General features: G+C 34.7%; 1 protein-coding gene across 5 annotated transcripts in view; it reads left to right on the top strand.

The window, feature by feature from the left end:
- Nucleotides 1–1661: 1661 nt before the first annotated feature.
- METTL15 (methyltransferase like 15) overlaps nt 1662–14542 on the top strand; it is a 203453-nt gene continuing 190572 nt past the window's right edge. For 3 of the 5 annotated variants that reach the window (XM_004263948.4, XM_049714234.1, XM_049714237.1), the window contains exons 1-2: nt 1668–1802; nt 4800–5077. In XM_004263948.4, coding sequence (XP_004263996.1) covers nt 4817–5077 — 261 coding nt within the window. In that variant the 5' untranslated portion in view covers nt 1668–1802; nt 4800–4816. Of the gene's footprint in view, nt 1803–3862; nt 3912–4799; nt 5078–14542 lie in introns of those variants that run through there. The other 2 variants (XM_049714235.1, XM_049714236.1) reach the window with 2 other exon arrangements.

Genomic DNA, 14542 nt, shown 5'->3' with positions numbered 1-14542 from the left:
GAGGCCTCAGGCTTCATTTCTCAGGAACCCCAGACCTACTCCCTTAGTGCTGACTCTGAAACTATTTGTTGTATGGCTGTTTTTTACATTTCTTTCTAATGATGGCATTATAAAATAAATTCATTTAAATTTATTGGCTTAGTTCATTATTGGATGCAATGGGCTTTTAAGCCTGGGTTGTAGGTAGTATTTTAGAATGTACACTTTAAAAAGAAAAAAATACCTGGAAATAAATGGGAAATGTGTTCGCTAAGAGAATTCATCTTTTATTTATCAGGATATTTTTAATAGTATGATCTGAATTTTATTGTTCTTTATGTTACTGTTGTTGTATCCATTCATTCAGCAGTTATTGATTGTAGATTTTAAGGACATAATAGCACACAATTGAGTCAAAATCCCTGCGCTCTCAGAGCTTATGCTCTAGTGATTCAGCATCACCATATATACAGGATGGCACAACACCAAATGCAGAGTATTATAAGTGAAACAATGTAGGGGAAACGCTCATATTATAGACATTTATTTCCTATTGAAAATCAGAAACACTATGTGTTGTATATGATACATATTATAAGATTCTTTCTGAACACTGGATAGAGCATCAATAAAGCTACTAATTGCTGGCTGTATTACATATATCTTAGCTAATGAGACAGTGATTTGTATGGTGCTGGGTTTGGTAATAAAATTGAGAAGCCTTTTAATTTTATTTCAATATGCACTCACTCTATAGTACTTTACCTTTGATGTCCTGGACATTTATTAATTTTATATATGTTATCTGGTCACTTAATTTTCGAAACAGTCCATGAGATGTAGATACTATTCATTTTACTGAAGAGAAAACTGAAGTTTTCAGAAAATCTCTAAAGGAAAATATTTCTGTTGAAGGGTACAACCCAGCGAACTCGGAATGGAGTCATTTCTGAAGTACTTTCTAGATTAAGTGATATTAAGATGCTATCTTAATGTAGTCTGAAAATAGGCATATATTGCCAATTTCTTGTAAAGGTGCACTGATCATTGGTGAATAAGTAGAAGTGTTTAAATTTCGTCGTTTTTGGTACCCACATTGTATAAGGTGGACTAGTCTCACAGGTGTTTCCACACCTAATCTAAATGCTTATTTTACATTTAACTTTAAATTCTGCCTTACACTTGCCATTTAACAGTGTTCAGATTTTGAAGTCCATATTTTTAAGGAATTGTAGATTTACTATGCCAGCTGGCTTCTCTTTAGTTTGGCAAGACATTAAGGCGTACAACAGAAAGGACAAGAAATTGGCGTATTTTGTAACGAAACGAAGGGAAAAGAACCAAAACTTTCCAAACACGTAGTGCTAAGGAGACAGAAATTCCCACCTTTTGTTAGAAATTAGAGTATACTAACTGCCATGTTATTTAAAACATAGAAATTTAACATAGATTCAGAGTAAACTGAAAAGAGTGGAGAGAAGGATAAAATGGAAAGTGAGATTTGAAGTTTATTAGACATTAAAAAAAAAAGTAAAAGTGAATTTCAACCTGGTAATGCTAGGGACTTAAATCCCGCACCTCCCCCAGGAGCACCATTTGGAACCCCGAGCTCCTGGGGCCCTTTGGCAGCTGGGGCCTGGAAGCAGCGGAACCAAAGGCAGACGGTCCTCTGTTGCTGGGGCGGACGTGGGCCCAATCTGTCCGTTCTCGCAAGTTTCCCCCAGGGCTGGGACTTGTGCGGGAGGCAAATTCAGGTTCTCTGTCACCGTAGTGGTCGTCGCAGGCCCGAATTAGAGGCCAACTGAGAAATCTTCGTGCCTCAGGTGAGGAGAAGGTGGCCGAGTCCCGGGAGCTCTTTTGGAGCCCCCCCCCCACCTTTGGGGGAACTTCTAGGGGTTGCCGGATTCACCCAGCACAGAGGAAACTCGCGCCTCTGCTCTCCCGCTTCCTCTCAACACTCATTCGTCCTGAGTTCAGAAGTTTCTAAACAGTTTCCCTTGTCAGAGTGTGATCCTTACGCAGAAGAATGGATTCTAACTTTTTCTTTAGGACCTCTTTCACTTTCTCTGTGTTCGGGTGCCAGCCTACAGGTCGAATTTTTGGCCTTGGGAATTAAATTTCCGATGGGTTTTCTCTGCAGGGGGAGCTGACTGCAATGACGGTAATTGGTAGCTCCGTTGAGCAAGTAGTTTTCAAAGGTATCGCTCACCTTTGTGTTCCCACATTTAAAAGAGTAACCTGGCTAATTCCGTGGTCTCAGTTTAAATTGAATTTTGCTGGCAGAGAAAAGTTAAATGGCTTGCCTAGGAAACCACAGAGTTGGCTGTAGAGTTTAGGTTTCCTGATATCCTGCTTCTTTTCTGTGAACAGAGAGAAGTTAAACTATCTTAAATCATCTAGGGGGGCTAGTTCTTAGTGGACTGTGGAAGTGCTCTGGGTTATCTGGTGGGATACGGGGCTGCAGAAGAGAGGGAAGGACCTCCCTTTAGAATTTGCCCCCTTCCATTTTTAGGGAGGTATTCAAAGACACAACCAAAAAGGAAGATTAATTATTGAGTCCTTTTCTCCATGTTTACCCACATTAGTAGCCAATTAGTGTATACTAAAATCTAGAGGCTTTGTACCTTGAATATATTTGAGTAAATACAAAAAAATTGAATGCAGAAGAAAATTAAGCGCTGTTGAAAGAAGCATTTTTTTCTACCCTATTTGCTTTTTCCTGTGTGGTTTTGATTCTGATATTGGAGTTGATGGGCTTTTTGTTTGTTTGCTTGCTTTTTTAAAAAAATCAAAATCTGAACATACAGTATAGATTGTTTACATATATTGGATAGGCAAAAGAATCGAATAAGTTATTGGTTGTATTGTTTAAATACTCCATATTCCACTATTTAGGGCTGTACGTCGTTCTTGTGTCCTCTGTTGGGTGCCCCACAGTGTACTGTATTTCCAAGTGGAGTAGGACCAAGCAATAACATATTGGCTCCTTAGAAAAAATGAATCTAATTCATGGAATACTACAAATACCTAGCCATAGTGTAATCAAAGTGTACCATTCAATTACATGAGTGTATCAAATAGAGCCAGTGGGCTGTGTTTATAGCATATAGGTTAAGAGAAAAAGTTCTGGGGATAGAATGCTGATGTTACAGTTCTAGCTTTATGGCTCTCCAGCTTTGTGACTTTTCAGCAAATTACTTTTCTGTTTTCCTCATCTGCAACATGGAAATAATAATAGTACCTACCTTTAAGAGTTGGGGTAAGGATTGAATGAGTTTGTACATGTAGTGTGCTTAGAATAGTAAGTGGTACTTAGTAAGTGCTCAATAAATGTTAGCTTTTATTTTGAAATATGTTAGAAATGCTAAGTTAGAGCATAGCTTTTATTTTGAAATATGTTAGAAATGCTAAGTTATTAGAGCATAGTTTGGCTTACTTTTGTAAACTTTCTGGAAAACATAAGGCATAATTCATAATTTGGCTAGTTTGTTATTGCTGAGCATCCAAAATCTTACTTAAAACACTCATTAAAAATTTTTTTTTGCCATATTTTTTCTGTGTCAGATTTACAACATAATTCTGTGAATTACGTCTTTGGTATCCTCAAGGTTACATCTTACTGATATTATATTGATATAATATCAAATATGTATTTTTATTTATTTTCCAGTCATTACATGTGATTGACTTTTCAACATTATTCTTCATTTTCTAATGCAAAAGGAAGGGAAGGCATATTTAATCAAGATTTATGTTTCTTAAATATTTTGAGAATGTGGTTTTTGGTAGGGTCAGTGAGACAAGTAAAATTTTCTAAAGCAAGGTTAATTCTATAGAATCTGGAATTTATCCATCCATTCTTTTATATTTTTATTTTTTCCAGAAAACACGTATTAAGTGCCTAGTGTGCATCTGATTTCGTGGATATAAAGGTGTGGTTCTTACTTTTAAATAACTCATAATCCATGAGGAAGGAAAAGAGTAGTGTTAAATTGTTATTTACTTTAATAATATCAAAAATGTTGCTTGCATCCAAATGGGTAAAGAACGTAATGTTTTCAAAAGGTATTCTGTTAATACATTTCATAAATTACTTTTTTCCTCTCCATTTTAAAGAATTACAGATTACAGAATAAAATGGAGCAAGTAAGAGAAAGCGAAGGAATGTATCAGTTATTTACTTGCTTTTTGGGGGGCATGGGGCAGGGAGCAGATAATTAAAATGATATGAAGTGCCAAAGTGTGTTCAGTGGAGTGTTTATAAAGTTATAGTTTAAAATGATATGTATTTCACTGATATAAGCCATGGTGAGATGATTTCGTCAGAGCATATCCATGACAAATCTGTAAGATTTTCATAGACTGATAACCTTTTCTTTTTGGTTGTACATGCATAGTCTTTTTTCAGGGACAATTTTTCAAACAAAGTTAAATTGAAAATGAAGATTTAGCATTATGAGAAAAACAATTAGAAGACCTTGAAATAAAAGACCATGTGAACCTAAAATAAAATAATGTTTTTAATCCCTTTCAGAAAAACGATGACTGATTAATCAATATTCACATCTCTGATGGTTAAAACATTAATGGTCTCAGAGCTTATCAGGCCCACATTAAAAATTGTATTTTCAGATAGTTTCTGGGGTTCTCTTGGGTTCCTCGCTTTGTATAAGGAGGGTAGTTACCTTCACTTGTCTGAGATGATGAGTTTTACATATTTTTCCTGTGTTAAATATTTCATACTAATTTGCTTTCCCCCAAGTATTATAACATTCTTTTGAAAAAAGCCAACAATCATGATATTTAAATTTTTTTTCTAGATTTGTTGATCTACAGAATGCTTCAATACCCATATTTTTGTAGAATCTATAAAAAATTTCTTTCGTGCTGGTTGGAATCTCGCATATTTAATTTGGGTGTCTGGCCAAAAAAAATACATGCTACAGCAGAAAGATATAATGAATATGAAGCCCAGGAGCAAACAGATCAAACTGGAGCTCAGGAGTTACAAGGCAGAGATTCTGAAGTGATGACTAAATTACATATTCCAGTGATGGTGGATGAAGTTGTTCGTTGTTTGGCACCACAAAAAAGGCAGGTAAGTTGGTTAGTTTTATATTTTCTAACACTTTTTAACTGAGATATGATTCACTTAATATTCACAATTTTAAGGTGTACAATTCAGTGTTTTTTAGTATATTCACGAGCTTATGCAATTATCACCACTGTCTAATGCAAGAACATTTTTATCATCTCAGTAGGAAACCCCATACCCATTAGCATTCACTCCCCATTGACCCCCTTCTTGCCCCTGACAACCACTAATCTATTTTTTGTCTATATGGATTTGTCTAATCTGGACATTTCATATCAATGAATTCATACAATATGTGGTCTTTTCCACCTGCCTTCTTTTACTTAGCATGTTTTCAGTATTTATCCACATTTTAGCGTTTGTCGGTACTTCATTTCTTTTTATTCCTGAATCATTCCGTTGTATGGATACGACTTTTATTTTTTTTATCCATTCATCAATTGATGAGATTTATGTTTCCACATTTGGACTACTCTGAGTAATGCTGCTATGAACATCATGTACAAGTTTTTGTGTGGACATGTATTCAGTTCTCTTGGGCATGTATCTAGGAGTGGAATTACTGGGTCATATGGTAACTTTTTGCCTAACTTTTTGAGAATCTGCTAAGCTGTTTTCCAGAGTTGATTAGTTTTGTCAAATAACAGTTTTAAAAGGAAAAGAACATTATTCCAGCTATGTGGTTAGGGTATGAAAACTGAATTCTAGTATAGCTTCTTGAGAATTTTCGTATCTTTTTAGGAATGACTGGAGACAAAGATAAAAATCTGAATTCCTGTCCCCTGTTTTCTAAGGCTTAGTGTTCAGCTACCTTTCTGTCTTACTGAGAGCTCTCCAGAGATATAGGACCAACAGAATATGTGTGTGTGTCTGCGTGTGTGTGTGTGGTGGTGGGGTGTATGGTGTATGTGTGTATAAAGAGAGAGAGAAAGAGAGATTGTCTGATTGATTTTAAGGACTTAACTCACATGATTATAGAGGGTTGGTAAATTCAGAATCTGCACAGTAGGCTGGTAGGCCGGAGACCCAGGTAAGATTTCCAGGTTGAGTTCAAAGGCAGTTGGCTGGCAGAATTCCTCCTTGTGCCAGGGAGGTCAGTGTTTGTTCTATTAAGGCTTTCTAGTGATTAGATGAGACCCACCCATTATATGGAGGGTAATCTGCTTTAGTCAGTCCAGCAATTTAAATGTTAATTCTTATCTAAAAATACCTTCACAGAAACATCCAGAGTAATGTATGACCAAATATCTGGGCACTATGGCTCAGCCAAGTTGACATATAAAATTATCCATCATACTTGCCTTATTTATAGTGTTGCTAACAGGATTGTATAAGGTCTTAGGTATGAAAATCTTTAAAATCTATAAAAAGTTCACAAAAATATTAGGTGATACAATATCCAAAAAGAAAAAACTAGTCTTTCTGAAAATTAATCACATTTACCAAAGGAAAAGAAATCTTTATCATTGTAAATTTTCATTAAATGTCTGTTTATAACTTTATGCTGATAGTAATTAGCATACTGACTGCCAAACTATGATCTCTTATTCTAGAAGCTACTATTATTACCTAAATCAGTTATATTCATTTTAAAAGCCATTCTTTGTTTCTTTTCCCAACATATAGTGGCTTAGTAGTTAAGAGCAAAGATTCTATAACAAGACTGTGTAGGTTTGAACCCATTGTCTAGTACGCATGTGTGTGTGAACACATACACACAGCTCTTAAAAAGCCATCAGTGATAGGACTTAGGTTGCTTTATCATAAAAAATATTCTGTTTACCTTGTCCTCAGGCAGTATATATATAATGAAATAAACCCAGTATTCTTTTTTTTTTTTTTTTTTGTGGTACGCGGGCCTCTCACTGTTGTGGCCTCTCCCGTTGCGGAGCACAGGCTCCGGACGCACAGACTCAGCGGCCATGGCTCACGGGCCTAGCCACTCCGCTGCATGTGGGATCTTCCTGGACCGGGGCACGAACCCGTGTCCCCTGCATCGGCAGGCGGACTCTCAACCACTGCGCCACCAGGGAAGCCCCAAACCCAGTATTCTTAAATGAGATTATGTGTTTAAAGTATCTGGCTAAATGCTGTCACATAGTAGAGACTCCAAAATATACATGAAAATGTAAGTTAAAAAATTAAATTGGATAAAACTTCCTGTTAAGTATGACTTCATCAAAATGAAATTCTCTTCATTTCCTTTAAAGATTCATAAGGCAAGGATAGTAATTAAAACTCATACCAAAATGTGAGTTTTAAAATGTATGTATAAATATATATATTTGAGATATATATGAGAGGGGAGGGGCAGTTAGTAAAAATGTGAAACTGGATTTGATGGCTTGAATTTGATCTCTGGAACCAGAAACCAAATTCATTGTATAAATTTGCTGAACCCTAGTAGCAAAAACCAAATGTTTATTTTGCAATAACCCATGAAGTAGAAAAACAACCAAACAAAAACAAACCTGGCTAAGTCTCCTCCTAATTCAGTACTGGATCTGCCTTTTTTTTTAAAAACCAAGTGGGATAAAATTAGCCGATTCTACACCTTGACCTACCCTGCTGTTTCATTCTGTTCAAGTTCGTGACAATTGTAATGTTGGTTTATTTTGACATTTCCATTGTTCTGATTTGAGTTGGGTTTTCTAGTGACTTTTTATAGAAAGTTTAATTTTATGAATGTTATTTATAAGAAATTTAATGTGAGGTACACTTATAGAGACAATGTTATTTCTTACCATTTATGCTGTCTGGCAGACAGCTTTATTCACTATTCCCTTAATCTTCAAGTAATAAAGAACTACTGACAGTCCTTGGACAGGAAAGGTCTTCATTTCTTCCAGAACCCATTATTTGCTGCTTTTCTTCCTGAGCCTTTTCTCCAAAATCATTTTCCTTTGCAAACTATGAGTCATACATTCACCTGTATCAATCACCTACTTAATTACTGTTTTTCACATCACCTTCAATGATAAATTTACAAATGAAACTTTGATCATAACAGGAACTTTAAATATAGTTTTGAGTGAGGCCTCGGTCATTTGATAATTATTTCCTTTTCTTTAATATTTAAAAGATGCTTACTTAAAGAAAATAATTGATTGTGGTAATTTCTTCTGCATCATAGCCAATTCACTACACATTAACTTAGTTTTGCAAATACATGCAAAATATTTATGAGTTTGAATTAAAAGAATAAAATTCCTCTTCCTCTTCCTTGGGAGGTACAGAAGGAATTAAATAAATTATAATTCTTCTCCTTGCCCCATTTTCATTATTTCATAGTCTCGGTGAATAATTTTTGTAAGAAAGTATTACTTGTTCTAAAGACATTTTTCTTGCTCCTGAGGATGTTTTAGTGTAGGCTGCCTTGGTCAATTTTTTATTCCTTATTTCTGAAAGCTGGAGAAAATATGCATGATCCTGTCTAGTTGAAAATGATAGCAGTTTGAAGGATATAGGAGTCTTGGTATTCTTTGCCCAGTAGTATTGCTAATGTAGCTTGGTGCCTTAGAGTTTCTATAGGAGTGATAAGTTATGAGGGACGTGATGGTCATGCAAGGACTAGTACCAGTAGATGTGTAATTTCATATAAGTAACTTATCATGCCTCTGCCTCAGATTTCTCATCTGTAAAATGAAGAAATACAACCTATCTCATATGGTCATTGTAAGGGTTAAATGAGTTCATTTATGTAAATCGCTTAGAATGATATATTCTGAGTAGTATGAGCTCAATAAACATTATCTGATACTATTATGGGGGTTAGGAAAGTCAGCATTGGTAGCTAGATACAATAAAATTCAGGAGAAAAATGCCAGGAGGCAGCAAAGGTGGAAATAAAAGTTCCAGCAAAGGTGGAACCAACATGTTTGGAACTGAAAAAGTACTGTTTCTTTTGCCTGAACCATTCTTCACGTCTTGAGTTAAATTTCACTTTCTCAGGGAAGCTTTTCTGGAGCCTACAGAGGAGGGCGGTCTCCTGATTAATACATTCATGGAGTTATATACTTTTCTTTCATAGCACTTATAATAATTTATAATTATAATTTTTTAATGAGATTATTTATTCAGTGGACATCTCTCCTAGCAGACTGCCCTCCATGAAAGTCATGGACATCTTTATCTTGTCTACCATTGTATCATTATATCTTCAGGGCCTAGCATAAGGACTGTAACATGGTGGCTTTGTAATGATTTTTAAGGGAATGAATAAAAGAGTAAACTGGAGGACAGATGTGAGGCACAGATAAAAGGAATGTCCCTCGGGTACTATGGTAGCTTCTCAGGCTCAAGACTTATATGATTCCAGCCTCAGTGTGGCAGGCCCAGTCTGATGAAGTAACTGGAGAAATCTGGGGAAGGAACAGATATGAGGACTGAGAAAATGAGTTGGTACCTAACTGATGCAAAATAGATTATGATAAATGTCAGGCTAAGGTTATACGGTTGGGTTTCTAAATATTCAAAATAAGTATTTAATCTATTTTGATAGTCTAACATTTAACATTAATTTCATCATTACTTGATTTACCAAAGCTGTCGTGGTACAAGATATGATAATTTTCTTTCTAAAAAACGCCCTATGCTCTATATAATGGATTTTTCTTAACATCAATTGCAGGATTTCACTTGTTTTACTTTAAATCCTTTATAATCTTTAAACAGAGAGTGAACATCAAAGAGAAAATCCTGGGACTATAGGTTTACTGTCTTTAAATATTAAAGGCTGATCGATAACAGAAAGGAGGAGTTTATTTTGTTTAACCTCAAATTATTGAAAAAGTTAGGAACTTTTATATGAGACAGGACCTGTACTATAGTACATGTAGGGAGATGCATTATTTTCCTAAAGAAAGAACTATTAAATTTCAGATAGAATGGACTGTGTCAAGATGCAGTGTCCTCTCCTTTATTTTTTAACATATAGCTTTCTTGGAAGCAAATTTTTATTTTACACTTCTTTCTACCATTGTTTATTTGAAAAATGTTTCTGTTTTAAAGCATTGTGTAGCTAGTTAAGTGACCTATGTATCAAAATACCTTCAGGAATGTGATATTTCCAGTGTTGTACTGGTAAATATGTAACACCTGGTGTGTGGATCAGGGTGGGGTACGGATTTAAAAAAAACCAAAAACCTTGATTTATTTTGTTTGCAGATTCCCATTAAATACAAATTCCTACCATGCACATTTCAAGCTACTAATCTGGTGTCACTGAATGTAGCATTAGGAAGAAATATGTACAGTTGGCTCCCTCTAGCTAGTGTGAATAACACTGGATAGGACCCTCATGGTTGTTGCCATTAGATATCTGTAGATTATATAATGGCAAAAATTTTTGCCTGACAATTCTGAAAATTAGTACAGTCTGTAAATTTTCCCCTTAGTTTGACATTCCCTCGTTAAGACTTATATTTTATGTTTCTCCTGGAAGGTACCATGGTGTAGCCATAGAATACTGTTCTCATCTACTTTTTAACAGTGGTATTCTTTTTTTCTCTCTCTAATAAACAATCCATCCCAAATATAAAACAGGTTAAAAATGGTATTGTATAGTATGAATTTGTTTATGTAATTTACTTGTTATCAAGTCCATTATGCATTATGTAACAGTGAGACATTTTGTTGGGTGCAAAAACTTTGAAATCAACATCAGTGTCTTTTTTTTTTTGCACAATTTGGATTCACACAGGTAAATAAATAATAAAAATGTAACTGTTTTGTAAACAGTTTTCCTGGAATCTCAGGAAAACTGAGATTAATTAAAATTCTAAGAGAATTTTAAATCAAAAAGGCCATTTTAGTAAAAAAATATTAATTAAAGGTTCAGTACAGCAATAAGATAAAGCAATTATAAATATTTATGCACCTAATGTCAGACCATCAAAATAAATGAAGCAAAAACTGACAGAATTGAAGGGAGAAAGAGACAGTGCTACAATAATGGTTAGAGACTTCAATGCCCCACTCACAATAGTCTATAGAACAAGCAGACAGAATATAAATAAGGAAATAGAGGACTTAACACAATAAACCAACTAGATCTAACATTTACAGAACACTCTACCCAACATCAACAGCATACACGTCTCAAGTGCACATGGGATATTTTCCAGGATAAACCATATGTTAAGCTATAAATTCAGTCTCATAGATTTTAAAAGACAGATATCATTTAAAGTATCTTCTCCAGTAGCAATGGGATGAAGTTAGAAATCAATAACAGAACAAAATCTGGAAAATTCATGAATTTGTGGAAATTAAACAACCCACTCTTAAACAACCAATGGATCAAAGAAATCACAAGGGAAATTAGAAAATACTTAGAGATGAATGAAAACAAAAACACAATATACCAGAACTGAAGGCACACAGTAAAAGAAGTGCTAAGGGAGAAATTTATAACTATAAATGCTTAGATTAAAAAAAACAAGAAAGTTCTCAAATCAGCAACCTAGCTTTACAACTTAAGCAACTAGGAAAAGAAGAATAATGAAACCCAAAGAAAAACAATGAAGAAAATCAGTGGAACCAAATTGAAGGGACCAACAAAGTTGACAATCTTAGCTGGAAGGTCTAAGAGAAAAAGAGAGAAGACTCAAATTACTAAACTGAAAATGGGGACATAACCACCAGTTCTACAAAAATAGAAAGGATTATGTAAGATACTATGAACAGTTGTATGCCAACAAATTGAATAACCTAGATTAATTGGATAAATTCCTAGAAACCACAGAAGCTACCAAGACTAAATCATGAAGAAATAGAAAATCTGAATAGACCTATAACTAGTAAGGGGATTGAATCAGTAATCAAAAAATCTCTTGACAAAGGAAAGCCCCAGACCTGATGGCTTCACTGGTGAATTCTACTAAACATTCAAAGAAGAATTAATATTAACCCTTCTCAGACTTTTCTAAAAAACTGAAGAGGAGGAGATACTTTCTAACTCATCCTATGCGGCCAGCATTTTCTTGATACCAAAGCCAGACAAAGACACTACAAGAAAAGAAAACTACAGACCAATATCCCTTATAAACACTGACACAAAAATCCTCAATAAATACTAGCAAACAGAATTCAGCATCACACTGATAGAATTATACAGCATGACCAAGTAAGATTTATTCCTGGAATGCAAGGATGGTTCAACATACAAAAATCGATCGGTGTAATATGCCACATCAACAAAATGAAGGGGAAAAAAATGTAATCATCTTAATCAGTGCAGAAAAAACGTTTTACAAAATTTAACACCTTTTCATGATAAAAACACTCAACAAACTAGAATAGAAGGAAACTACCTCAACCTAATAAAAGCCTTACATGGAAAAACCCACAGTAAATATCATACTCTGTGAAAGACTGAAAGTGTTTTCCCTAAGATCAGGAACAAGGCAGTGATGCCCACTTTCACCAATTCTGTTCAACATACTACTAGAAGTTCTAACTGGAGCAGTTAGTCAAGAAAAAGAAGAAAAAGGCATCCATATTGGAAAGGAAGAAGTAATATTATCTGTGCAGATGATATGATCTTATATGTAGAAAACCCTATAGATCCCATACACAAACCCAAACCAAAACAAAACCTGAAGAACTTATAAATAAATTCAGTAAAGTAGCAGGATACAAAGGCAGCACACAAAAATCACTATACATGAACAATCAACAATCTGAAAAGAAAATTATGATATAGTTCCATTTACAATAGCATTGAAAAGAATAAAATGCTTAGGAATAAACTTAAGCAAGGAGTTGAAAGACTTGTACAATGAAATCCACAAGACATTTCTAAAAGAAATTAAAGAAGACATAAAAAAGATAAACGCAACGCATCCTGTGTTCATGGATTTGAGTACTTAATATTGTTAAAAGGTCAATATTACCCAAAGCAGTCTACAGATTCAATGAAATTTGTTCCAAAATCCCAACGATGTTTTTTGTAGAAATAGCAAAATCCATCCTAAAATTCATTTGGAATCTAAAGGGACCCTGAATAGTCAAAACAATCTTGAAAAAGAACAAACCTGGTGGAATCATGCTTCCTAATTTCAAAACTTACTACAGAAGTACAGTAATCAAGAGTGTGGTACTGGCGTAAAATCAGACATACAAACCAATGGAATAGAAAAGAAAACCCAGAAATAAACCCTCACATATATGGTCAAATGATTTTTGACAAGGGTGACAAGATCATTCAACGGGGAAAGGACAGTCCTTTTAACAAATGGTGCTGGGAAAACTGGATATCTACAGAGAGAACAATGAAGTTGGGCTCTTATCTAATACTACATAAAAAATTTACTCTAAATGGATCAAAGACCTAAATACAACACCTAAAACTGTAACACACTTAGAAGAAGACATAGAACAAAAACTTTACAACATTGGATTTAGCAGTGATTTCTTGCATATAACACCAAAGGACAGATAGCAAAAGACAAAAATAGATAAATTGTACTTCATGAAAATTTTAAAAATTTGTGCATGAAAAGACACTATTCACAGAGTTAAAAAGGTGACTCACAGAATGGGAGAAAATATTTGCAAATCATATATCTGATAAGGATTCAATATCCAGAATATAGAACTTTTAAAACTCAACAACACAAAACAAACAATCTGATTCAAAAATGGGCAAAGAACTTGAACAGACATTTCTCCAAAGAAGATATACAAATGGCCAATAAGCACATGAAATTGATGCTCAAGATCACTAATCATTAGGGAAATACAAATCAAAACTATAATGGGATACCACCCCACACCCATTAGAATGCCTACTGTCAAAAAAATCAGAAAACAAGTGTTGGTGAGGATGTGGAGAAATTGGAACTCTTGTGCACTGCTGGTGGGAATGCAGAATGATACAGATGCTGTGAAAAGCAGTATGGCAGTTCCTCAAAAAATTTAAAATAGAATATTACCATATGATCCAGCAATTCCACTTCGGGGTATATACTCAAAAGAATTGAAAGACAGGTCTTGAAGCAGTATTTGCACACCCATGTTCATAGCAGCATTATTCACAATACCTCGAGCATGGAATTAACCTAAATGTTCATTGATGGGTGAAGAAAGAAGAAAAATGTGGCCTATACATAAAATAGGGTATTATTCAGCCTTAAAAAGGAAGGGAATCCTGCAGTATGCTACAGCATGGATGAACTATGAAGACATTTTGCTAAGTGAATAAGCCAGTCATAAAAAGACGCATACTATATGATTCCACTTACATGAGGCATTTAGTGTAGTCAGACTCATAGGCAGAAAGTAGAATGGTGGCTGCCAAGGGCTGTGAGGGAGGGGAATGGGGTGTTACTGTTTAATAGAAAAGATAAAATGAGTTATGTAAATGGATGGTAGGCATGGTTGCACAACATTATGAATGTATTTAATACCTACCACTGAAAAATACACTTAAAAATGCTTAAGATGGTGGGTTTAAGTTATGTGTAT

Source organism: Orcinus orca, chromosome 8 (assembly GCF_937001465.1).
Source record: "Orcinus orca chromosome 8, mOrcOrc1.1, whole genome shotgun sequence".
NCBI lineage: Eukaryota > Metazoa > Chordata > Mammalia > Artiodactyla > Delphinidae > Orcinus > Orcinus orca.
This window is presented reverse-complemented; position numbering and strand designations above follow the sequence as displayed.